General features: G+C 38.5%; 1 protein-coding gene across 3 annotated transcripts in view; it reads right to left on the bottom strand.

Annotated features, from left to right (window-relative positions):
- Positions 1–27817, bottom strand: part of vldlr (very low density lipoprotein receptor) — a 137144-nt gene that overhangs the window by 96266 nt on the left and 13061 nt on the right. Inside the window, exons 2-7 of one of the 3 annotated variants that reach the window (XM_041226143.1) lie at positions 23722–23841; positions 22042–22164; positions 11454–11576; positions 9258–9629; positions 7812–7934; positions 5261–5383 (exon numbers count right to left, since the gene is read on the bottom strand). In XM_041226143.1, coding sequence (XP_041082077.1) covers positions 5261–5383; positions 7812–7934; positions 9258–9629; positions 11454–11576; positions 22042–22164; positions 23722–23841 — 984 coding nt within the window. The remainder of the gene's footprint in view (positions 1–5260; positions 5384–7811; positions 7935–9257; positions 9630–11453; positions 11577–22041; positions 22165–23721; positions 23842–27817) is intronic. The other 2 variants (XM_041226153.1, XM_041226163.1) reach the window with 2 other exon arrangements.

Genomic DNA, 27817 nt, shown 5'->3' with positions numbered 1-27817 from the left:
AAATGGTGCAAAAAAATATCTAACACTTCAAACGTGTCAAGTGTAGAGAAGGATAGATTCATCAAGGAGGCCAAAGCCAACAGAGGAAGCCAGGTAAAGTCAATGACCGACTTTGTTAACCGCAATCTCAAAAGACGCACAGAATGATCGTTGCCTTGCCTACAGTTTAGCAAAAGCCAAACTGCCATTTACAGTAGGTGTTGTTTTCAAAGAAATGGCTGAAAAAATTGACCCAAACTCTGCATTGCAGTGCAAACACTGTCAAGAAACACCAAGGATTTAGGTGGCTCTCTTTACAGTGAAACTGTTCAAGCAGCAGTAGATGCACCATTTGTAAACTTAATGTGCGATGAGAGCACTGACCACAGTGACAAGTCAAATAATAATTTATCATCGTTTTGTGAATGTTGATGCAGGTGAAATTCGCTCCGTTTTTGAGCTCAACTGAAATAACCAAGCAGTGTAATGCACAAAATCTGAGTGAAGCCATCGTTGTTTCGGTCATTTTCCAAACAACCAAGTACCTTGTAGAGAAAACTGTGGGATTTACATCGGACGGGGCATCTGTAATGCTAGCCCAACGTGAAAGTGTTTCAAGGCGATTGAAAGATCACTATGGCGATTTATTTGTCCAGCTCTGTATCTCCTCGCCAAGTCTTAATGGCTAAAGATGCTGAATCGGTCACCCCTAGGGTTGCCACCTGGCCCCATAATTCCGGAACACTGAGGCAGAACAGGATTTTGAAGTTGCCTTTAAACTGAAGGAAATCAACATGTGAATTGAGCCCTAAACCTTTGCTAAATTGATTCTGGTGATTAATTATTTTGAGGCAGCATGACAATACAATAGCTTTTAACAAATGAAATAAATACATCAATATTTTTATTAATAGTTTTAAAAATATATATTTTAAAGTTTCTTCACCATTTCTAATAGTATATCACCTTCTCCCACTGAAATCATCAATACTCGACAGCGTGAACACTGATCAGTGTTTAATTGGGAGAGTCAATGTAAAATTAGGGCTATATATTACTAATAGGATCTAAATAGCATCTTTTAAACATTGATAACTGAAATATTGTACAAAATAAATATCTTGAATAAACCTACACACATGCTTTTTTTTTTTAATCTTGTAAGATTTGTATTCAATCACAATGATTCGGATAATTAAGAAGCAGTATAAATTAAGCAAGTGCTTGGTGCTCAAATCACGTGTTTATTGCTTTCAGTTTAAGGGCAACTTAAAAACCATGTCCCGTCCCAAAGTGTTCCAGAATTATAGGGCCAGGTGGCAACCAGTCATACCTGACTTTGTGGAAGACAAATCAAAGTGACAGACATTTCAGTGGGGCTGCAAGAAAAAGCTCAGTTTAGACAGATCTGTGAGCTGAATGAAGAGGAATACTCAAACCTGGTTAACTACAATCAAATTCGCTGGTTAAGTTTGGCTGCCTTCGTTGAGTGGTTTGAGTTACTGCGGGATTCTCTAGTGCAATACTTTGAGAGAGAGGCATTTGGGAATGGGTCACAGAGTTATAAAACAAGTTGCCAGAATATCCATGACATGCTACAATCTCCTAAATTCATTCTATATCTAAGTTTCTTGAATTGGGTTTTGCCACTTCTCGCCTCAATGAATCTAGCGCTGCAGAAAGAGAACTCAAATCTATACAACGCGTCCTGTGAGTATAGAGAAATACTGCAAGGTAATTTTGAAGCAGTTTAAAACATTCTTCAAATGAGGATTCTACACGGGAATCTTTCATAACTCCAAGCGACCTGTCTATCCCTCGTACCAAGGTCAGAGATACTGAGGGAGTGTGAGGAGCAGCACTACTTGCCAGAAACAGATTGCCAAGGTAAAAGCAACGTTCATTGAACAGGCATTCAAGTCCAGGTCTCCTGAAAAAGAGCTGGTGAAAAGCATGCTTTATCTGGACCCCTGCAACCAAAAACCACCAGTCTCCAATTCAAAAGCTTGCTGCAAGATTTATAAAGCACATTAACTCCAAAGTTGAAATGCAATATACATTGTACGGCGAGGATGAGGCTGTGAAGACACTTTTCAATTCAGACTGCGGTGGCAGTGACGTTACCAAATTATGGTGTATTTTGTTTATGTCAAGTAGCGAGGATGAATACAGTGAACTAGCAAGGCTGTCACTTCTTTTACTGACACTGAGCCCTGACACCTGTTGCTGCGAACGAGGCTTCAGCCACATGAACTCAATTAAAACATCCACAAGGAATCGCCTTGAACTGTTGCGTGGATGCATGTCTACGTATTGCAACTGCAACAACAAGCACAAAGGACTTGGATGTAGCTGCGGCAGCAACGTAGATGCAAAAACACTAAGCGAGTTGAATTTATTATTATGCCTAGATAACTACTGTAGCTATATACAGTTGCACTGCTCTTCGTTGATATTCATGTGCTTAGCTCCTGTCATTTTATTTATATATATATATATGAGAATGTGCTTTAAATCTGACTGTGCTCTGCTGTTCACTATACACCCCCCCATGTCCGTCACCGAGTCCGGTAATTTTGTTAAGTGTCTGTCGCGCAACTTGGTGGTGCTGACCCGAGTACAGACTTATTGTACACAGTAAAAAAATGTATCATCTTTTGAGCACGTCTCAAATACAAGTTATTCTGAACCTTCCTTCCTGGCACTGCTTGTGCCGCTTGCCACTTGTCTAGATAGTAATACGTCCATCAGGAGTTCGTTGATTCTTGCTGGTAATCTTTGCAGCCGACTGGGCTGCAATGTGAATTAAATGACAGGGACAACCCTGTACATGGACAGAATTGTTCTCCATTTTTACAAAGGAAGCTTAACCTTTATGTAAACCCAGCATTATAGCTGCATTATCTGCTCCAAACGCAACGCATTTCCCCCCCCCCATGGCATTTCAATTGACTTCAATACTGTATCCACAGCAGTAAAGATATTTTCTCCAGTTGCCGATACACCCTCGCATGATGGTAAAGCAAGCAGCTGCATTACCGCTTTACCAATTTCTTCACTGAAGTAACGTATTACAACTGGGTACAATGGAGTCTGTCACTGCTGCCGTCAGTTGCAATGGCAAAAAAAAAAAAAACGAGAAAAAAAAAACACACCTTTCAAAACAGAGGCCTGTTCAGTAGCTGAAACGATGCTAAAAAGGTAACGATTGCTGTTTTGCTCCTCACACAGCCATACTTGGAAGCAATTTTACCATCGGGAAAAGCCACTTTCACAAGTGGGCCTATGTGATCTGCAACGGCAATTGGTAAATTGTGCTTAAATAATGTTTGTAAAAGAGTTTCCGCTTTAATCATGTCATTTTCGCCATCTTTTTTTAATATTTTCCTGCGCTCCCTGTGCATTTCCCTTGTGTTGTTTCGAGGTTCCGATGTGTTCATCAAAACAATTTATTCCCCCGTGCTGGACACTTAAATCGCACCTGCAGTACTCACAGTAAGCATGATGTTCTGATATCTTACTTTATGAATGTATACTTGGTGTAATCTTCTTTGGACCTTTGCGCATTCAGCTAAGGTCTGTGTTGCCATTTCCTTTTATTATTATACATAAGAAAGTTTACAAAACGAGAGGAGGCCATTCGGCCCATCTTGCTCGTTTGGTTGTTAGTAGCTTATTGATCCCAAAATCTCATCAAGCAGCTTCTTGAAGGATCCCAGGGTGTCAGCTTCAACAACATTACTGGGGAGTTGATTCCAGACCCTCAATTCTCTGTGTAAAAAAGTGCCTCCTATTTTCTGTTCTGAATGCCCCTTTTTCTAAACTCCATTTGTGACCCCTGGTCCTTGTTTCTTTTTTCAGGCTGAAAAAGTCCCTTGGGTCGACACTGTCAATACCTTTTAGAATTTTGAATGCTTGAATTAGGTCGCCACGTAGTCTTCTTTGTTCAAGACTGAACAGATTCAATTCTTTTAGCCTGTCTGCATATGACATGCCTTTTAAGCCCGGAATAATTCTGGTCGCTCTTCTTTGCACTCTTTCTAGAGCAGCAATATCTTTTTTATAACGAGGTGACCAGAACTGCACACAATATTCAAGATGAGGTCTTACTAGTGCATTGTACAGTTTTAACATTACTTCCCTTGATTTAAATTCAACACTTTTCACAATGCATCCAAGCATCTTGTTAGCCTTTTTTATAGCTTCCCCACATTGCCTAGATGAAGACATTTCTGAGTCAACAAAAACTCCTAGGTCTTTTTCATAGATTCCTTCTCCAATTTCAATATCTCCCATATGATATTTATAATGTACATTTTTATTTCCTGCGTGCAGTACCTTACACTTCTCTATTAAATGTCATTTGCCATGTGTCTGCCCAGTTCTGAATCTTGTCTAGATCATTTTGAATGACCTTTGCTGCTGCAACAGTGTTTGCCACTCCTCCTATACCATTTGCTTGCTGCCGAGGTGCCTTTAATATCTTGGCCATCCAATCAGATTTTTTTTTTCATTGTGTCAAAGCCTTGACCACGGTGCATGTCCCATTGTTTAATTGGTCTGTTACTTTTTTTTTTTAAAAGCCACAAGCCAATCACATCGCATGAATCTGATGCGAACACACCACCAATACAAAAATTGTAACGTGAAAACACATCATCATTATCATAGAAGCACAAAAACAAAAGCACCCATCTTGTTGCACCGACGCGAGTCGTAGGGAAACGCAAGGTTAGGTTTAACCCTACCTCTGCATTCCCTCCGACCCCTTTTCAAGCAGTGGAAGAGGAAAGGCAACAAGCGACCACAGACATTCATCAGTTAAGATGAACATACAACTCTCTGCAGACAATGAAAGACAATCATCATCATGGTCCACTAGGTGTATGAGGCCAGTGTGTTTGGGAGGGTCATGTATATCTGGGTACTGCTTATGCACTGTACTTCTATGAATTCCACTGCTATGATCAATGTCTAGTGTGACATCCACATGTTTGAGTCACTTTGCTGGGAGGGGAACTGCATGCAGGGCAACATGAGGGGAAGCGTATATGTATGATAAATTGAGAGATAGGTGGATGACAGAAGGACTACCAACAGTGCTGTATATAATATTTGTAACTGCTGTGGCAATTCCAAGATGTTCCATAGAGAATGGTTGAGTGTAATCAATCATTTCTCTGCTCTTTAACTTTGAGTCACTACTACGATGACTCAAACACAATAGATCTACCATTGCAAAACCCCTGGTAGGGGTTTCAAAACCAGAAACATTACTTACTGCATTCTTTCAGGGGTTCATCACTCCAGTCAGGGCAATCTTTCTTCTGGTTGCAGACTTTGCTCATCTCTATGCATTCTCCACTCCTGCACTTGAATTTATCAGAACCAGAACACTGGGCAACTTATGGGGGGGAGAAAGCACCAATAAATGTTGTAAAACCAAAAAAAAACCCTCATTCGAACATACATTAGTCTATTCGCGGGATGTCAAACATCTCATGCTGCCCACTTAGAAATGGGAGAACACCCACAAAAGGGTGTAAAGCCTTAAATGGGTGTAAACAATCGATTCTAGAAATCCAGGGTGAGACATCTCTGCAGGTGTTGTATATGAAGTGTGATGTCCTAAACCCACAAGTACTGCCAATATACTATCAACACCCCAACCCCATGCTTCCAGTTCTCCAGTTTGATTAAACTTACTATTGCAATAACTGCTAGGTACTGGAAGCACATCTAAAAACTTACTGGCGTCTCGGATCCCTAAAGGCTTCATCAAGATCAAGATCCATCTATCAAGACCACTGACTCCCCCGAAAGTTAATAAAAAAAAAAAAAAAAAATATTCTAGAAAGATTGATTTGAATATTTAATATGACTACTGCCTTTCAACAACTTTGTCCAGGAGTTTTTGAAAGCGCCTTGGTGCTCTTGGTTGAGCGTTTGCTTTGAAATGCACTACCCAGCAGAGGAAACCTACAGGAACTGCTGAATTGATCCTGAAATCCTGTGAATCAATACAATTTAACACAGGTGGAGGCCACGTGAAGGCGATTGGTTACACCTGAGCTAATTTAGGATTGCTATTACAAGGGGGGGGGGGGGTGGGGGGGGGGGTGGACACTTATCCAACCAAGCTATTTCAGTTTATTTTATACAAATTTCTAGAATAATTTTTCACTTTGAAAGTTGTGGGGTAGGATGTGTAGATGCATTAAAAAAACTATTCTAATTCCAGGCTATAAGCCAACAAAAAGGTGAAAATTGACAAATCAGGGCAGGAATCCACAAAGCAACTTAAGAATCCTTATCTGAAACTTAAGTTTGTAAGTTTTCTTAAGTGCAATTCACAATAATTTACACCAAGTACAAAAAAAAAAAAAACACCCCCACCAACACCACACACAAGAACTCTTGAAATGAGTTAAAGAAAAGTCGTAGCTCATACTATCATTAGTAGCTGCATAGCATGGCTGTTTGTGGTTCAAGACATAACATTTAAATTGAAGACTGAAAAGGTGTTTAATAGATCGAGAATCCCCTAGAATATCTCAGAAGTCACGAATTACACCAAAGACATTCTCGGGATGGCTTCATTTATTTAGAGAAACTACTTTACAATGACCTTGCTCATTCTACAAACAGGTCAAATGCACTCTTCCCCAATGCATCAGATACTCATTGTGCTCCATTTTCACGCATGTTGGAGTTTCCAAAAAGGTGAGCTTGATTTAGTCGAATGGATTAAATGCCAAGTACCGTTGTGTTAAATATTTGCAAGCCATGTTAAGTTTTAAAGAACATAAATTTTATATTATTGCTCCAGTATAAAAAGTAGAAAATGCTTTACAGAAGAAGGAATATCATTCTATTAATTCTCTGTTATGTCATAGGTAGTCACTGTCACAGTCCACCTGCTGCCAGGCAGTGTGGGCCGAGACAGATGCCATCCACAAGATTTGACTACATATGTATACCTCAACAAATTGAAGCTACAGAAGTATGTAAAAATGTTCGCGTTTTGCAGAACACTTACTTGTCATTTTTACATCTGGAATACAAAAGTTCTCCAATACAATTAGTCAGTAAAGCTTAACATAAGCCATCTCAAAATGTTTGAAAATGTTTTTATGCACCAAAATACAACCCTTTGTCAAGAGCCTTGGGCTTACTTAGTACAGTGGGCTATTTTAAAAAATATATATCTAGCGTTACTAGCTAGTTTAGCTTCCTTGGTAGGGGTAACAGCTTAAGAATTCCATCGCTAAGAATTCTATTTTTCATGAACAGAACTTTGAAAAAAAAAAAAGTCTTAAAAAAAACTTAAATCTTTGTGGATTCCAGCCCAGACCAGACCATTTTTACTCAGCATGAGGCAAAAATACAATATAGGTCATAAGTAGGAAGCAGGCGTGGGGTTCAACAATGGAAATTGCCTGGACACAAGACAGAGAATATACAGTTCAGATCAGGAACTGTGGTCAGCCACAAAGTTTCACGTATGGAATGTGCACATGTATACTGGCTATTAAAGCTTAAGTACACACCAGCTGATTTAATAAAAGCTTTTCTTTAATAAATATGCAAGAATAGCAAGTTTAAACTAAATGTGTAGAGTGGGATCAAGCAATTATATAGGAAAAAACTGCTTCCATTGTAAAGCGTGATAGCAGTATGAATGGTGGTAAAAATGTTTAAATCTGACCTTTACAGGAGATCAGAAGTTCCACTGGAGTTCAACAGCACCAAATATAGAAACCCAGGTATAATGAATCTTACTACAGTATACCAATACCCCAATCTAACAATTGTTATGCTGCAAAACTTACCATTTTTACAACTGACTTCATCACTGCCATCTACACAGTCTCTTATCCCATTGCACTGTCTGCTTCCATGGATACAGTTCCCATCATCACACTTGAACTGGTCTGGACGACATGTCCTGGCAGCTGAGATGACAAATACAGATGGAGACAGCTGTGGCCCCTATTGCAGTTCCAGGAAAAAAGTTCTGCATTTCATACCGTGACAAAAGCCTAAAGATAAGTTAACTAGGCAGTTTGTACAGCGTTAATTGGTAACAAGCACTACATCATAAGATTCGGTACAGTGCAATACGCCAGACATGGGGGAAAAGCACTTGGCTGTTCTTTAAGAGCTGAAAAATATTAAACCTAAATTAATATTTAAAGAGAGGGTGTTTTCCTTTGTTCAACAATATTAAGCTTAACTTTAACAAAACACAAGGCACACAAACATTTTCACCGTACTGGAATATTCACCTTAATGAACATTTATTAAAATGTACATTTCACAGGGAAAAAACAAAAACCTCTTATTTGAGGATCCAACACTACCATTAAATGAAAACTCCCTCGTGTGTCCCTTTCATCTTGCAGCTTCCAAAGTTATGGTAAAATATATGCATCCTGACTAACACCACGCTTTACTCATAACACTTACCGGTGGGGATCTTATATATATATTTTTTTTTTTAACACACACTGGATCACTCGCCATCGTTTCACGTGACTTAACTGGAAATTGATCATTCATTCACAACTACTAAATGCAGCTGGTTACAGTATCAGTGCACAGTGAGTCAGAAGCAAAAAATTAGTTCTCGTTCAAATGCGAAAACAATGCTGGATTTCTGAAACAGTCGACTGTTTTTGTTAGAGTTAATCCCAGATAATGTACATTTGTTAATCTTTGTTATTTAAAGAAAATTAGACTACCAGCCAAGAACTAAAAAATAGTTAGTTTGTGGTACGGTTCTTTGAAATAATAAACTACAGCGTTATTTTTACCAAACTGAACCAAATTAGTTGTACAGAGTTTGTTCAGTACTGCAATTGACATTTAATAAAACTTGTAAATACTTATATGCATGTTAATGCCATGTGCACCCATGGTTAACTTGACACCTTGGACGTCGACAGTAAATGGTAACCTATGGGATGTTGAGTTAACCAAGGATGACTATGTAAAAGGAAATCTCAGTAGAGCTCATGTCACACCAAATCTTGATATTTGTAAAAAAAATGAAGAAATAAAACATAATTACTCTGTTTGAGACCTTGCACAAGTGTGAAATGCATAAGAAAATCTGAAACAAGCAGCACTACAGCTGGTACAACAGCAACTTTCATTTTTGACCACTTATTAGAACAAGTCATACCTCAAGACAGTAGTGCACAGTGAAATTTGGCACACTAGAAAAAACAGTGAAAGGGTTATTTAAGTTATGCATTACTATCCTCTCTACTTACGACAGTTGGTCTCATCGCTCCCATCCCTACAGTCAGCATCTCCATCGCAGCTCCATTTGCGGTGGATGCATTCACCAGAATTGCACTGCATTTCACTAGAGGAGCACTTTGCAGGTTGTGTAGGATGTTGACCACAACGCTGTGGAGACTCATCTGACTGGTCCTGGCAATCCACATCATCGTCACACACCCAGCTGGCAGGAATGCAAGAGGCATTGTTGCACTGGAACTCTCTTGGTCCACAGGAGGAGGGTGCACATTCCTGCTCATCGCTGTCATCTCCACAGTCATCTTCCCCATTGCAGACAAAGTTGCGGGAAATGCAACGACCACTGAAGCAAGTAAACTCAAAGGGGGCACAGGTAATGTTGCCTGTAGACAGCAAATTATTTGTTGAAATAGGAACTACCTACCTTTATTTTTTACAAAGCATAAAATCGGATGATTGGTTAAGCCCCAAAAGAGTGGTAACATGGGAAAAAATGGGCTAAAGTGAATGACCTGATGCAATAGCAATTATAGAAGCCACAGGAGACACCAGCTCCAAGGAGTTCAACCTTCAGCCAGCAGAGACTAGCTTGCTTTTCAGCCATGCAAAAACCTCACAAAAGAGACGAGGCAAAAAAACCACTGGTTTACACAAGTCCGTGTAACCACTGCAGTGTGCTACATTTAACCTTCTTGCTCCGAAAAGTGATCTCCGTTTATCATTTGAAAATACTGTATCCCAATTAATTACTAAATTGCATTGGGAAGAACTGTCTACCAGAGTTCTGTCCTATTTACTGTATTAACATTTGTAAAACCTAGCAATTTTACTTAAACTACCTTGAATAACTGGGTGAAAAGAACTGCTGTGTATTTTGTTTTATAATACTTCAGTTAAAACTTCTACGGCCGTCTTTATGAATACCACGGTTGTGCCAATACAACAGTAGTTTTGCAGCACTTTTCTACTTGGTGACCAATTAATAAACTATATGTTCCAAAGTGATTGACTGCCAGGTGGAGGGAACCTATCCTATTGGTGACAAGTCTTAACGCCCAGTGAAAGTATCACTTACAGAAGATCAGGATTTAAGAAAATTACATTACTCTTACCATGGCAACAGACCCCTGAACTGGAAAAATTAAATCCTGATATTAGTTATGTTCATACACATGAATGTGACTAACAATTTAATTTTATTATACTCTGGTACAGGCATGACCCTTTCATACTTTATTTGTATAATGGTTGAAGTTACACCAAAAAAGCACCACACAAACACGTTCTAAAAATTGAACTGATAAGAGTTACAATGGACGCCCAGTCTACATAGAAAAATGTAAAAAAATGCTGGTTGATGTGCAGTGCCCGTTGGGCATTTACTGCTATCTTACCGGAATATTTCCTCAGCGCATGTACACTGGCAAAGTTTACTGGAATCCGTCCTCAAAATTGGAGTTCATATTCTGGAATATAAACTCAACTTGGAGGACAGATTCCAGAACGCGTTTGGTAGCATTCACACTACTAAAATACATCCTCTTGTCCGCTATCTCAGGATTCATGAGTTAGAGTCCTCTGCCTCTGCAGACATGTATATAAAACAGTTCCTAAGAGCAGTCAGTGAAACCTTTGGTACAGACCTAGAAAAAGTAAAAAAAGGTATGATACTTGTTTTGTCAATTTAGTTAATGCTCCTTGGTGGAGTTAGGCTTTTGTTAGGTTGGCTGTGTGAAGGTTGCAACCTGTGTGTCTAGGCCTGTGAAAGATAAATACCATTGTGTGTAACTTGTCTTGAACAAGTGTTTTGGGTAAACTGCTTTGCCATCTGACATTTAGTAAGGATTGTTTAACATGTGGTTAGTGCTCAAGTGGCGTTACGCGTTTAGATATTTATTTAAATTGTGTGTTCATTCAGCAACCTCTGCTTATGGTTTATCAGTCTAAGGTAAGGAACAGTATTCAAAAAAACATCTAGGATTCCAAAACTGGGTATTTTTTCATAAGACAAAAAAAGGACAGCCAACTAAAAAATTCACAAAACACAAGTAACATACCTTTTGCTTTCTAGGTGTGTACACTTGAGCTTCACACAGATATTTGGTTTGTGACACTCAAGTTGTTGACAGCGATGAGTGTTTTGCAACACCAAGGTCTTTCTCTTGGTGGGCCTGTCTCACCATATGAAGTATGCCTAGCACACTTACCACAGTTTAGTTCATCATCCCCATTATCACAGTCCTTTTCTCCATCACATTTCCAGAATTCAGGAATACACTGTGTTGACCCAACGCCACAGCTGAACTCATTCACTCGGCAGGTCCTCATATCTAAGAGAACCAAAAGCACACAATTAGAATAGTAGATAAATATTTAAGAATTAAAAGCAGACTCAAAATAGAATATGCAGTGGTTTTAATTTTTGAAACCTTGTCCAAGGGGCAAAATGCTAGAAAAATTTACTTGCCCCTTCGTCAGTCACACACAAAAAAAATAAATAAAAAAGATTTAGCCTTTAACAGTGAACAGAAAAAAGTCAAATTGCTGGTTAACCATTTTACTACAAAGAAAACATAACCCAAGTTGCAGCATCAGCACAGCACCAGGTTCATGCAACTCAGTTTTATCCTGAACCCAAAGTTGAAAAAGACCGACATGGTTAAATCTAAGGATTTATTTAAAACGAGATTCGTGTTACCTCGTGCATGCGCATTTTTTTATAATATTATATATATATATATAATATATATATATATATTTTAATATATATATGCATACCCCATATATATAATATTATAAACTTCACATCAACCATGTTAATGAGTGCTGTCGTCAATTTGCCATAGTTACAAGAGTGACAGCAAATTATGATGACTTTAAATAATAAAACCACAACCATACCATAAAATGCTTGGCTGGAGAGGCCATATAGTGTGTCAACTGGAACCCAAAAAAAGAACCCCACCCCCAAAATAGGCAGATAAAAAAAATGCCAGAATACCGTGCCCTATAAAACTGAATGCAAAAAGTATTTCTTCACTAAGCTTCTGGATGATACAGACCACAATTAACTAATTTTGTTCTGTATATTGATGTCAGTAAATAGGTACATTTTACTACAACAGGGTAGCTTTTTCCACACCTGCCTAAAATTAAATGAAATGTATAGATGACAATTTAAATCTATAACCCTATATAGCCAAACAGACCAGTTATTTCTGTATCTGATGCCAAGAGACCAATGCATGCCTTTGTTTCACCTAGAATTGATTATTGTAATGCACTTTTTTCTGGTGTCCAAAATGTGTGGTATCCCACTTGCACCTTGTGCAGAATACCGCAGCGAGAGTGCCAACTAAAACTAGGAAGTGTGAACATATTGCTCCAGTTTTGGCTTTTTTATACTGGCTCCCTGTGCCATATATAAAAACATGAGAAAGATTGCAAAACGAGAGGGGGCCATTCGGAACATCTTGCTCGTTTGGTTGTTAGTAGCTTATTGATCCCAGAATTATCAAGCAGCTTCTTGAAGGATCCCAGGGTGTCAGCTTCAACAACATTACTGGGGAGTTGAATCCAGACCCTCACAATTCTCCGTGTAAAAAAGTGCCTCCTATTTTCTGTTGAATGCCCCTTTGTCTAATCTCCATTTGTGACCCCTGGTCCTTGTTTCTTTTTTCAGGCTGAAAAAGTCCCTTGGGTCAACACTGTCAACACCTTTTAGAATTTGGAATGCTTGAATTAGGTCGCCGCATAGTCTTCTTTGTTCAAGACTGAACAGATTCAATTCTTTTACCCTGTCTGCATATGACATGCCTTTTAAACCCAGAATTATAGGTCGCTCTTTGCACTCTTCTAGAGCGAGGTGACCAGAACTGAACACAATATTCAAGATGAGGTCTTACTAATGCATTGTACAGTTGTAACATTACTTCCCTTGATTTAAATTCAACACTCTTCACAATGTAGCCAAGCACCTTGTTGGCCTTTTTTATAGGTTCCCCACATTGTCTGGATGAAGACATTTCTGAGTCAACAAAAACTCCTAGGTCTTTTTCATAGATTCCTTCTCCAATTTCAGTATCTCCCATATGATCTTTATAATGTACATTTTTATTTCCTGCGTGCAGTACCTTACACTTCTCTATTAAATGTCATTTGCCATGTATCTGCCCAGTTCTGAATCTTGTCTAGATCATTTTGAATGACCTTTGCTGCTGCAACAGTGTTTGCCACTCCTCCTACTTTTGTGTCGTCTGCAAATTTAACAAGTTTGCTTACTATACCAGAATCTAAATCATTAATGTAGATTAGGAATAGAGAACCTAATACTGATCCCGGTGGTACACCACTGGTTACCACACTCCAGTTGGAGGTTTCTCTACTAATCAGTACTTTGTTTTCTACATGTTAACTACTCCCTAATCCATGTACATGTGGTTCATTGAATCCCTACTGCATTCAGAAACTGTTACCATATAGGTAATTTTCCATTTTGGATCTTATTTTCCATAAAAGTTTGCATATAATAGAAGTCAGGCTTACTGATCTGTAGTTACCTTGTTCAGTTTTGTTTCACTTTGTGGATCTGTATTACATTTGCAATTTTCCAGTCTGTCTGTACCATCCCTGTGTCAAGAGACTGCTGCATGATCTTGGCTAGCGGTTTGTAAATAATTTCTTTCATTTCTTTGAGTACTACTGGGAGGATCTCATCTGGCCCAGGGGATTTGTTTATTTTAAGAGCTCCTAGTCCTTTTAACACTTCTGCCTCGGTTATGCTAAAGTTATTTAAAACTTGATAGGAACTGGATGACATGTGAAAAGTAATCATTTAATATATTTGCTATTTTTTTTTCTTCATCTACAATTTTGCCATTTTTATCTCTTTGACATTTAACCTCCTCCTTGAATGTTCTCTTGCTGTTGTAATATTGGAAAAACATTTTGGAATTGGTTTTAGCTCCCTTATAGAAATGAACATTGCTTTCTCTCTTGGCCTTTCTAACTTCCTTTTTGACTTGCGTTTGCAGTTCCGTGTACTCTTTCTGCGTACTTTCTTTTTGGTCCTTTTTAACACTGTTAAGTGCCTTTTTTTGCTGAATATTTTATTTTAAATTGATCTATTAAACCATTTTGGCAATTTAGTTTTACATTTAGATGTCTACTTTAGGGATGTAATTGTTTTGCGCTTCTAGTACCACATTTTTGAAGAACACCCATCCTTTTCCTGTGGATGTTTTCTCTATTTTACTCCAATCTACTTCTGTTTCTGTCCAATTCTACCCCTTGAATGTTCTCTTGCGGTTATAATATTGGACAAAACATTGTGGAAATGGTTTTAGCCCCCTTAGCAATGTTAGCTTCTATCTTTTGGCCTTCTGACATGTGTTTGCAGTTCAGAGTACTCTGTGTACTTTTTGTTTTTGGTCCCTTTTTATATGCTCAGTGCCTTTTCACTTTTTTTTATAGATCTATTAAACCCTTTTGATCATCGTTTTAGATTTGTCTACTTTTAGGGATGTAATTGTTTTGCACATCTAGTACTACATTTTTAAAAACAGCCATCCTTTTTTGTTCCATTTTACTCCAATCTACTTCTGTTAGTCTCTGTTTCATACCTTCATAGTTTGCTTTTCTAAAATTGTAAACCTTAGCTTTAGTCTTTACTTTTGGGGATTTAAAAAGCACTTCAAATGAAACCATGTTGTGGTCTGAGTTTGCCAGTGGTTCTCTGACCTCTGTTTTAGTTATTCTGTCTTCGTTATTTGAAAAGACTAAATCAAGGCATGCCTCCCCTCTAGTCGGTGCCTTGACAAATTGTGTTAGGAAGCAGTCATTTGTCATTTCCACCATTTCAATTTAATCCATCATACTCCCCACCAAGTTTTCCTCCCCATTTTATATGGGGGAAGTTGAACTCCCATTAGTATGGCTTCTTTGCTACACACATTTCTAATGCCATTGTATAAGATTATTTTGCTCACCGTCTGGCAGTCTGGCGGTCTATAGCATGTCTCCTATTAAGTTATTGTGCCCTTTGAATTTGTCTTATTCTGACCCATATTTATTCGGTTTTATTTTCTTTGTCCAGGTTTAACACCTGGGCTTCAAGGCAGTATGTATAGTGCTACCCCTCCCCCTCTTCTGTCCTGCCTGTCTTTCCTATACAGTGTATACCCACAAATATTATATTCGTCCCCATCACTCTGACAACCACGTTTCAGTAACACCTATCACATCATAGTTACCTGTTAGTGCAGTAGCTTCAAGTTCTAGAATTTTGTTTCCGATACTTCTAGCATTTAAATAAATACATTTAATGGTTGTCTTACCAGAGTTGTTGTCCTTGTTTTGATGCGGTCTCCCTTCTGTTTTTTTGTTGATTTCTCCCCCCTTCCTTTCTAGTTTAAATGCTTCTGAACCTGCTCGAGGATCTTTTCTCCAAGTAGACTGGTTCCCTTGTTATTTAAGTGCAGTCCGTCCCGTCTATACAGATAGTCCTCATTGTAGAATGTGGTCCAATGATCAAGATAGGTGAAGCCTTCTCGTGTGCATCACGTCTTCAGCCATGCGTTTTGATTAATTATTTCCAGCTGTCCATATGGTCCTTTGCAAGGTGCCGGCAGTATACCAGAAAATGCCACAGTTTTGATTCTCTTAATTTCCTTCCTAGCGCTCTGAATTTGTTTTGCAGGGATTTTGGTCAGTCTCTTCCAACGTTGTTTGTACAGATGCGGACGACTACTACTGGGTCATTTCCTGTTCATTCTAGGAGCCTGTCCACGTTCTCAGTGATGTGCGTGACCGAGGCTCCTGGAAGGCAGCACACTTGTAGTGAGCGGGTCCAAACTAAGAACCAAACTTGCTGTGTTTCTCAATATGGAGTCCCCAACAATCATGACCTCCCTTTTTGCTGTCTGGTCACCACTGTTAATAGGGTCCTGGATGGTGTTCTTTTCAGTCTCTTGATGTTGGTTTTGCTTATCAATTTTTAATTGGCTCATTTGTTGGTTGTTTTGATTTCTGGTGGTGGTGTTTGACAAAGTTTCTTTTTTTCCCTGCTTCTGCCTACCTGAACCCAGCTGTTCTGACCTTCTATCTCCCTGGTGGCTTTCAGTCTGTTAGGGGTGGTACAGACTTCCATGAATTGTGGGTGTGCCAGCTCCAAGATCCTGTTGCTGTCTCACTTCTTCCAGCTCCATTTCTAGCATACTTACTAGTTTATGCAAGTCCTGGATCGTGCGGCACTTCACGCACACTTGACTTAACACTGCTGGGTTTTCTCCGATTTCCCAAAATCATGCAGATCGGATTACTGGCATGAAGACCGTGTTAATGTTGTTTTGTTTAAAATTTAGTTTATCTTCTGCAGCTATCAACCTGCTCTGCACTCTTCCACTCTCTGGGAGGATATCAACCTGTTCCTATCCAGTTAAAATAACTCTAGCGTAAGAGGCAGGAGTGTTTTGGGGACTAGGAGCTCAAACAAATCTCCTAGGCCAGAAGAGCGCCTCCCAATAGTACTCAAAGAAATGAAAGTACTCATTTACAAACCACTAACCAAGATCATGCAACTTTTGACAAGTTGTACCAAAAGACTGGAGAATTGCAAAATGTAATACCAATCTACAAAAAGGGAGACAAAACCAAAATCTATTAATCTATTTTTACATAGCGTCTTTCACAAAAATGTGCCTCTAAAGCACTGTACAGAAAAAAACACAGAAATGAATCCTAAACATAAACAAGTAATAAATACATAAGTAAATAAATTAGAAGTAAAAACAAGTGATAAAAATAAAATGTACACAACTGTGAACACAACCAGCAACAGAGGGAGCCTCCCTCACAGATGGTGGCATGCCATTCCACAGTTTAGAAATTGAGAGAGAATACTCTGCCACCTGCATTTTTTCTGCATCCCTTGGAATGTTAAACAGGGCTGCACACTGATCCAAGAGGCCATTTAGGAGAATATGGAGTCAGGAGTTATTTTAAAGTATAGGGGACCACGGTCTTGGAGGGCTTAATATATCAGGAACAGGATCATAAAATCAATCCTGAAGATAACAGGAAGCCAATGCAATTCTGCCGAAACAGGGGAGACATGTTCTTCTCTTGGTTCTAGTTAATTCTGGCTGCAACATTTTGTACAAGTTGTAATTGTGAAATAGCATGGCTAGAAATACCAGAGAACAGCGCACTACAGTAATTTATCCTCAAGGTTATAAAAGAATACATTAGTCTCTCAGACAGAGAACACACATCCAAGTTTTTCATTTACGAAATATTGCTAAAGGGATATCTTGGTGACATTCCTGATATGTTGCTCAAAAGGAAAGATCTTTATCTAAAATAACACCTAAATTTCAGACTTCCAATTACAGAGGAAGCCACCAAGAGCTAGGTTTGTTATTTTGGAAGTTTAAGGATTCAAATATTTGTAAAATAACTTTACATGAAACTAAATAGATACATGTATTGTAATACTTAGTAAAATGTTTTCTTAATGTTAGTTCAAAATGGTGAAAACCGAGGAGTTTTGTGATCAAAACGAGTGATCAGGAGAGGATTTCAGTATGCTCGTCTATAAAGAGGTATGTGAAATACAGAGAACAAGGGGTGGGGCTTGGCTGTAGATATAGTATTGTATACTTGTGATTCAGTGCCTTTTAAACCAGTTTACACTGAATAAAATATAATTTTTAAAATAAACCGCAATAAAATGCATGTGAAAATTGGACCTGACACACACTGAATAAATGGACTGCAAAGGGTTAAACCAGGTGACACCAAGTATTCTTACTGTCTGTCTGGCCAACATTAAGAAATGGAAGTAAAAAAAAAAAAAAAAAAAAAAAAAGTTACTTTGATAACAGTGGTAATGCTATTGGGATAAAAAAAAAATTAAATACAAACTCAGGTGTTCTTGCAGTTGACAGCTTCCCATTTAAAAGTGGAGGTCTTAAAATGAGAAACCTGGGTGTCATTTGACACCGATCTCTCATTCAAACCTCATTAGACAAAGGAAGAGTCCCCCCCCCCCCCCCCCCCCCCCCCCATTTAGGAAATATTGTTAAAACCAAAACGCTTCCTTTCCATGGAAGATGCAGAGCCTGATGCATAATTTCATAACATCCCCACTGGATTATTGCAATGCTCCGTTTTCTGGTATTCCCAGATGCGTTATCCCAACTGCAGCTTGTGCAAAAGGCTGTTGCCAGGGTTTTAACTAGTAGAAGACATGCCACATTACACCAGTATTGGCAGCCTTACACTGACTTCTTGTAACACTTGGGGTCAATTTTAAAAGGTCATGCTTACTAAGCATTAAACAATTTGATTTAAATATTAATCCCATATATACATCTATCCCCCTAGACAACCACTGATCTCAGGTACAGGGTTGCTTACTGTACCCAAGGTTTAAAACAAAAAAAAAAAAAACACACACCACCCAGGTGGTAGAGCATTATGGAATCGGCTGCCTGTTTTTGTAAGGGAGGTACCAACTGTTGCAGTTTTTAAAACACAATCAAAGGCACTCGCTTACCTATTGTTCACATCTTAATACAGTGCTGTGAAACTATTTGCCCCCAGTCTGATTTTCTGCATTTTTTGCACATTTAAAAAAAAATTTGGTCAGGTTTGTGGGTTGTAGCATATAGAGGGAGTGAGAAATGACAAAGTTTGGGACTTTTCATTTTTTTTTGGTGTGCAAGGTAATTAAGCATGCAATCTTCAGGTGTGAAAGTTATTGCCTAGTTATCTCCAATTAAAAAGGATAATTTGAGTCAGCTTTTCAATACTGTGGTTAACAATCAGGCCTGATTTGGGCCAGCCCTGCCCAATATAAATCTGACTAACTTTGGCCCTTACCAGAGTGAAGTTGTCAGCACACAAGTTCTAGAGGCACATCATCCCACAAGTGATGAAAAGCTGCTGATGCCCATTAGTCAAAGGGTTAAAGCCATTTCTAAGGCTCTGGGGCTCCACCAAACCACAGTCAGAGCCATACTGTCCAAGTGGAGAAAGTTTTGGACAATAGCGAATCTTCCCAGGAGTGGCAGTCCTGCCAAAACCTCTCCACGAGCAAGGAGAGAAATGGTCCTAGGGTTCTCTGACTTCCTGAACATCCAGCGATGAAGGACTCTCTCTCGCCTTGGCTAAGGTCAATGTTCCTGACTCTGCCATCAGAAAGACACTGGGCAAAAATGGGATTCATGGCAGAGTAGCAAGGCAGAAACCACTACTCACTAATAACATGAATGCTAGTCTCAAGTTTACAAAAAAAAGGACCTGGATGATCCTCAAGAGTTGTGGAACAATGTTCTATGGACAGGGGAGTCAAAAGTGGAACTTTTTGGCCAACATGGGCCCAGTTATGTCTGGCAAAAACCAAACACTGCATTCCACAGTAAGAACCTCATACCGACAGTCAAGCATGATGGTGGTAGTGTCATGATTTGGGGATGCTTTGCTGCATCAGGACCTGGATGACTTGCCATCATTGAAGGAACCATGAATTCTGCAGGAGAATGTCAGGCCATCCATCCATGAGCTGAAGCGCAGCAAGACAATGACCCGAAACACACAAGCAAGTCTACATCAGAATGGCTGAAGAAATTTAAAGTTTTGGAATTACCTAGTTAAAGTCCAGACCTAAACCCAACTGAGATGTTGTGGCAGGACCTGAAACAGTTTATGCTCAAAAACCCACAAATGTCACCGAGTTGAAGCAGTTCTGCATGGAGTGGGCCAAAAATTCTCCAGGGCACTGTAAGAGACTGATCAATAACTACAGGAAGCATTTGGTTGCAAATATTGCTGCTAAAATGGTGGTGTAAGCAGTTATTGAGTCCAAGGGGGAAGATTACATTTTCACTCAGGGGCATTGGGCATTGCATAACCAATACATTAAATATGTATAAAAATGTTATTTCTTCACTCCGGATCATCTGTGTCAAATATGCAAAAGTGATCAGACGGGGGCAAATACTTTCACAGCACTGTATAAAGTAATCTTTTTACCTTGTACTGTATTTGAATTGATTAAATGTTTTAATGTTCACTATTGCTTGTAGAGTATTAATTAATGTTCTGTTGTTCCTGTGAAGCACCTTGCAAAGATGTATCGTTAAGGGCACCATGTCAAAAAGATTGATCTAATTAAAGTTTATTATTAATTATTACTATATGCCTGAGCTACAGAACCCATCCCAAGGCATTTTTAAAATCAATAAAAAAAAAAAGTTTAAAAAAAAAACCATATACTAGATAAAAAAAAAGTCCTGCACATCAACTTCCAGTACAAACATTGTTTTGTTCAAATTAGTTTAGGTGAATAAACCTTTCCAGCATGACACTTCACCTTCCCTCCAACAAACAGTGGTTCCTTAGACAGCATCAGGTAGGGGCCAGCCGGCAGTAACCGACACGAGTTTCAGGATCACAGCGCAGTGGTAGGTGCTCCAGTCTGCCATAGTTTTGCCAGCACTCGGGCAGCAGTCTCTTCTGTGAAAATTAGATGTTGCTCTCCCCGTAGCAGCAATATGGCGTTTCTCCTGTGTGAAGTCATCCAGGCAGAGATAGTGTCTCTCCTGTTAGAAGTAGCTCTTGTCCTTTGTGCATCCAAAACTTCAGAAACACAATCTTTAAACTCAACAGTAGCAGTAATTTCCACATAAAATCTGAGAAATTGCCAAGATAAGGATTTCCCCACCAGCGCAAGCAGTATAGCTTTCTCCTCAGATCACAGCACACACTTCATGTTTCATATTTAACTAGTCACCTCATATCCAAAATAAAGTTCAAATACGTGGGGGGATAAGATGTTTGTAAACCTCTGCATTAACAAAAATAAACCACATTTTAAGCAGATTTGTGGACCGATTTTCATTCTCCTATACTGTTCTGTAAACTTCACGCAATACATTTATGCGATTATACAGGCATGTACAAAATTCTCTTGTAGCTCGAGCAGGAGGGGATGTCCAAAGCAGCACCTCGTGGCTGCAGGACTTTATTCACAATGCATCTGAATAAGATTTCAGAAAACAAGTTACATACATTCCACTGTGCTTTCTAGAGCAGTACTTCAGAAAAAGGTGTCCGACTGGTCTACAAAATAACTACCCCTCAAAATCAACATTCAACTTGTTGCAGTGTATTGCAACCATCATAGTTTACTTTTTGATGTCTCTTTCAGCATCGTCGAGAAGACAAACACGTCCATATTTAAACGTTTCCCGCATTCTTATGTTTAAATCCTTGTTAACAAGACAGATGAACAATATGTCCAAGCAAGGATGAAATGGAATGCTATCAGACCATATCTTTCCATATGATAATATGAATACAGCTACGGCCAAAGATTTTGCATCACTTTAGAATTAAGGATTGACAATTTAGATCTTTCATTAGGTGATCAAATAAATCTACAAAAAAAAAATTCGCAAAAAGTCTACTGGAAGCCATAATAGTACAGCATTTCAAATTTGTCAGTTTTTTGTGAAGTATATGGAAATCTACAGAGTGGTATGTAATTCAATATGTTAACATAACACTGTTCAGCAGATTTAATTTAAAATTAGTTCATTCTATAGGGTAGTGCAAAACTTTTGGCCATAGCTGTATGCATGTTGGAGGATTTCTCAAACAAAACAAAAAAAAACTCACTAATTACATGGCAAAATGTGACACTTGTTTATATTAATTACAGCACCACCTTAGCTGTGTCACCAAGAAAATGCAGACCCACACCAGGTTATGGCCTTAAAAATATCAACTTACGACAGATATCAAGACTCTCGTCGGATCCATCTTCACAATCAGGCTCACCATCGCAGTGCCATCTTTTTGGGACACACTGGCCATTGTTGCACACAAAGTCCACCTCAGCACAGGTCTTCCTAACTGACATAGGAAAATGATTTAAAATTACAGAGTTTAAAAAACAACATTAGACCAAATTAGTTTATCTACCAAAACCATACAATAGTAGATCAAATGAATGGTTGAATGGGCTGTTTACATCCATTTTTTTTTTTTTTTTTTTTTTTTTTTTAAAAAGTGTAAAACAAATATAGCACGTCAAATTCAGTTACAAGATTGTATGTTTGTCAGAAGTCATTCATGTATTTTTTCCTTTGCATTAGGGTTGCTAGATTAAATTTGATTTCTCAACCGATTCCTTATACAGATCTAAATATTGGATAAAAATAGACTAAACTGACATTTTTGCAACGCGCACAGTTAACATTTTATTTTAGCATTTCAGCTGCACTTTACAGTGTCTGCTAAACAAGCAGTGGGCGTGTTTTTCCTACTCAAGTGTTGCATCTGATTTGGTGGTCCCATCCTGACTACCACTGAATCAGTTTTGGAAATCTGTGTAGTCGATGTAAACAAAAAGCACACCACCTTGGATCCAGAGCAGGTTGACAAGGTTGCATTCCTGGCCAACATGCAAATGTGCACATGAAAGAAAATAGTTTGTGCTTCTTTAGAGTTTCAAGATGAACTGTTAAACCTGGGAAAGTCCCTCCCGCCCAATTAAACTATTGCTACTTGAAACCAGCTTTGCACGATACCTTTTGATACTGTGATTTCTGTTATGTTAATCATTTAAGAACTATTGGAATATTCATTATTTGAACATTTATTTTCTACCGTTAACCAAACTGGTAGTTCAGTATGTTGTCATGCTTGCAACAACCTCCACCATCCACTTGTTTAAATATTGTTTATTTCTTCCCTTACATTAAATGATTACGGTCTGGAGAAATTCACAACTGACTTGCCTGCAACTGAAAGTCTCCAGATCTCCATATAACCAAATAGGGACTATAACTTAACGGTCAGTTAACTCCTTAAAACACTACTGTAACAAATTTCATAAAAAGTAAGAGCAAAAGGTATAAAATGCTTAGTTTAGAACAAGGCTAAAAAAGTGAAAAACCTACCTTTAAATAAAAAAAAAAAAAAACACAACACTAGAAAGTTTTTTTTTTTTTTTTTTTTTTTTTTTTTTTTTTTTTTTTTTTAAGATCTTTGTGGTAGACTGGACACCAGGAAGTGTGAGGAGGCAAATAGGCAAATCAAGTCTAGACAAAGACAGTGATTGAATTCAGCAATTTGTTGACTGCAGAACTATTAGGTTATGTTTATGTGTTTTGCAGCAAGAAATCCACTTCACAAGCTGTTCTACCCTGCATTGTTTAAACTGTGGGACACCTTATTGACAGAATTAAACATCGAAAGGGGAAGAGAACTGCAGGGGGCTCTGAACAGTGGAACACAGTTGCTCTTATGTTAAAGTGCTTGTAGCAAAAAAAAAAAAAAAACAAACCAAATCATGCACACCATTCATTAAACCAATCACTCAAAAAGTACTGGTTTTGAAAGTTACACATTCTCATTATGAACCTGAAAATGATAGCAATATATTTGGCATCATTGTTGGATACTCACCACAGGAACTCTCATCACTCCCATCAGAACAGTCTTCATCTCCATCACACTTCCACACAGATGGGATACAGCGACCATTTCCACACTGAAACTGTGAGGACTCGCATTCTGTCCTTAACCCTAGGGAAGGTAAGCCATTTTAATACAGCTTAAATCATGGCCCCTAAATTGGTTTCAATTCTTAGTGAACCCTCCCCTTTATGCACCACTGTCTTCAAGTGGAGTTTCTCATGCAGAGCTTGTCAGTATTCCTCTTCCAAAACTTATTTTAAAAAATTTTACAAAACAGCTTTTCAGTGAGCTAGTGTTTCACAGCCTCAAGAGCACTGCCACTACAATTTTGAATGTTAAAATAAAGTAGCATGTTTTTATATTATAAAACATTCTAGTAAAGTATTCTCTTCTGAAACAGATAGTACAATTCGGGACTTGTCTTTTAACCTGTCATTTAGTCCTACAGCCTCCACAGTAATTAATCCCATTACGTTAACCATTTCAATTGGTCATTCCATTACCACAAAAGTACGCATTAGCAGATAATTAAACAGAACGCTATAGAGGGCTACTGACTTCACCCTTACATCCCTGTAAATGAACGATGGGATTTTAAAGAGGAAGAGTATCAATATAAATACATTTATAGGTTTCAACTAGTACACTTGTGCAAATTTCATTTAAAAAATATATAAATTTACACACATTCTTGACATCTGGCTCTCAGAGCATAACATATATATATATATGTATATTATAATATATATATATATATATTACTGTAGATATATATCTATAGTCGATATTGTATATGTGTCGTTACTATTTATATATATATACACATACATATATATACATGCATATATGTATATATATAAAAACCAGAAGACACTGAAAAAATGTATTAAACCATCAAAAGAATCTTCACTTATTTGGATAAAATTCGCTAGATGATCGAAAAATTACACAGCTTTAAAGGTGCAGTGACTATTGTGCCGAGTAACATCAAAGATGCTGCAAAATGATCTGTCAATCTTGGTGACTCTGTCTCCCAGTTCGTGGCCTGTCAGTCATTGATAGTGGTGTCTGGTTATATAGTCTTGCAGATTTGAAATTGCAGGCGGTGAGCACTCAAGATTGACGAAATTGAAATGGTGGAAATGACAAATTACTGCTTCCTAATGCAATTTGTCAAGGCTCCGATTAGAGGGGAGGCATGCCTTGATTTAGTCTATTCAAATGAGACAGAATAACTAAGAGGTCAGAGAACCACTTTCAAACATGTTCTCATTTGAAGTGATTATTAAAACCCAAAAAGTAATGACTAAAGCCAAGGTTTACAATTTTAGAAAGGCAAACTATGAAGGTATGAAACAGACTAACAGAAGTAGATTGGAGTAAAATAGAACAAAAAGGCATGGCTGTTTTTAAAAACGTAGTACTAGATGTGCAAAACAATTACATCCCTAAAAGTAGACAAATCTAAAACAAAGATCAAAATGGTTTAATAGATCAATAAAAAAAAAATAACAGTGAAAAGGCACTGAGCATATAAAAGGGACCAAAAACAAAAAGTACACAGAGTACTCTGAACTGCAAACACACGTCAGAAGGCCAAAAGATAGAAGCTAACATTGCTAAGGGGGCTAAAACCATTTCCACAATGTTTTGTCCAATATTATAACCGCAAGAGAACATTCAAGGAGGAGGTGGTTAAATGTTGTTGTGTCTACAATGGCTGTGAAAAAGAATGTGTGCCAAGATGGCGGATGTATAAACGTTATTTGTTTACCGCAGTCTCATTCTTTATCACTTGTTCGGTCACTACAAATTGGCGACGAGGATGGCTACGGCTGCTGTTCCGCTATCTGCTTTATTTCTTCCTTGTGTTAGGGAGCCTGCAATTCCATTCCCAAAATGGAAGACATTTGATAACTACCTACTTATCAATGCTACAGGGGATGACTGGCTCGAGACAAGAAAACAACATGTAGTCCTGTTTAATTGCTTGCGGACACCAGATCTTTTACACAATGCCAGACACAGGTACCACTTATGATGACGCTGTTGCCAAATTAAAAACCTAACTTTAAATCTTAAAAGGAATGTTGTTGAAAGCCGTAAACTCTGACAAAGGGCCCAGAGGCCTGAGGAAAGTGTAGTACAATACATTTCATTACGTGAACTTTGTTACTTGTGACTTTGATAAGGCTGCTGAAATGCTTCAGGACCAGGATTGTTGAATCATGTACACGAATGACTTGTTGGAACAAAACCTCACTTTAGAGAAAACCATACAACTAGCATGCCAGACTGAATCCGCCTTGGACCATGCATCAGCAACTACTGCAAGCCGTAAAGGTAAAATCTTACCAACTTAACCATCGGGACAAGTTTTTTCATCATAAAACAAACAAGCACCGACTCTGCTTTAAAAGCAAATGCAGCAATCTCGTGCTTGTTTTCACTGCACAGCTCTGCAACCACCTGGCAAATGCGCTTGGGTGCCCTGCTGTGAAAGGCAAGTGTGGCTGAAGCAATGCATGCTAGTCCCAGAAAGGAGATTGAATTCTTATAGACTGACTATGCACACCACAGCTTTGAGTAAATTAAAACACCTGATTGTGCGCAGCTCCGCACTTGCTATTTTCGTCCCTGCTTTTAGTTTCTACCGATGCTTCCGACTACGGCTTAGGTGCAGTCTTAACTTGGATACACCCGGATGGAAATGAACGTACAGTAGCATTTGCTTCACGCACTCCGTTTGCTGCTGAATGCAAATACTCTACACTGCTGTCCATTAAAAAGCATAGGACTCGCATTGCCAGATGGTCTGCATGTTTGCTGCGCTTCAACTATGACCATGTACCGTCCAGGTTCTCAGAATTCAACTGCCTCTCCAGGACTAACCAAGATCATGCAGCAGTCTCTTGACACAGGGGTGGTACCGACAGACTGGAAAATTGCAAACGTAATACCGATCCACAAAAAGGGAAACAAAACTGAACCAGGTAACTACAGACCAGTAAGCCTGACTTCTATTATATGCAAACTTATGGAAACTATAATAAGATCCAAAATGGAAAATTACCTATATGGTAACAGGGTCCTGGGAGACAGTCAACATGGTTTTAGGAAAGGGAGATCGTGTCTAACTAACTTGCTTGATTTTTTTGAGGATGCAACATCAATAATGGATAATTGCAAAGCATATGCCATGGTTTATTTAGATTTCCAGAAAGCTTTTGACAAAGTCCTGCACAAAAGATTAATTCTCAAACTGAACGCAGTTGGGATTCAAGGAAACATGTACATGGATTAGGGAGTGGTTAACATGTAGAAAACAGAAAGTACTGATTAGAGGAAAAACCTCAGAATGGAGTGTGGTAACCAGTGGTGTACCACAGGGATCAGTATTAGGTCCTCTGCTATTCCTAATCTACAATGATTTAGATTCTGGTATAGTAAGCAAACTTGTTAAATTTGCAGACGACACAAAAATAGGAGGCATGGCAAACACTGTTGCAGCAGCAAAGGTCATTCAAAATGATCTAGACAAGATTCAGAACTGGGCAGACACATGGCAAATGACATTTAATAGAGAAAAGTGTAAGGTACTGCACGCAGGAAATAAAAATGTGCATTATAGATATCATATGGGAGATACTGAAATTGGAGAAGGAATCTATGAAAAAGACCTAGGAGTTTTTGTTGACTCAGAAATGTCTTCATCTAGACAATGTGGGGAAGCTATAAAAAAGGCTAACAAGATGCTCGGATACATTGTGAAAAGTGTTGAATTTAAATCAAGGGAAGTAATGTTAAAACTGTACAATGCACTAGTAAGACCTCATCTTGAATATTGTGTTCAGTTCTGGTCACCTCGCTATAAAAAAAGATATTGCTGCTCTAGAAAGAGTGCAAAGAAGAGCGACCAGAATTATTCCAGGCTTAAAAGGCATGTCATATGCAGACAGGCTAAAAAATTGAATCTGTTCAGTCTTGAACAAAGAAGACTATGCGGCGACCTAATTCAAGCATTCAAAATTCTAAAAGGTATTGACAGTGTCGACCCAAGGGACTTTTTCAGCCTGAAAAAAGA

The sequence above is a fragment of the Polyodon spathula genome, chromosome 2, assembly GCF_017654505.1.
Source record: "Polyodon spathula isolate WHYD16114869_AA chromosome 2, ASM1765450v1, whole genome shotgun sequence".
Classification (NCBI taxonomy): domain Eukaryota; kingdom Metazoa; phylum Chordata; class Actinopteri; order Acipenseriformes; family Polyodontidae; genus Polyodon; species Polyodon spathula.
This window is presented reverse-complemented; position numbering and strand designations above follow the sequence as displayed.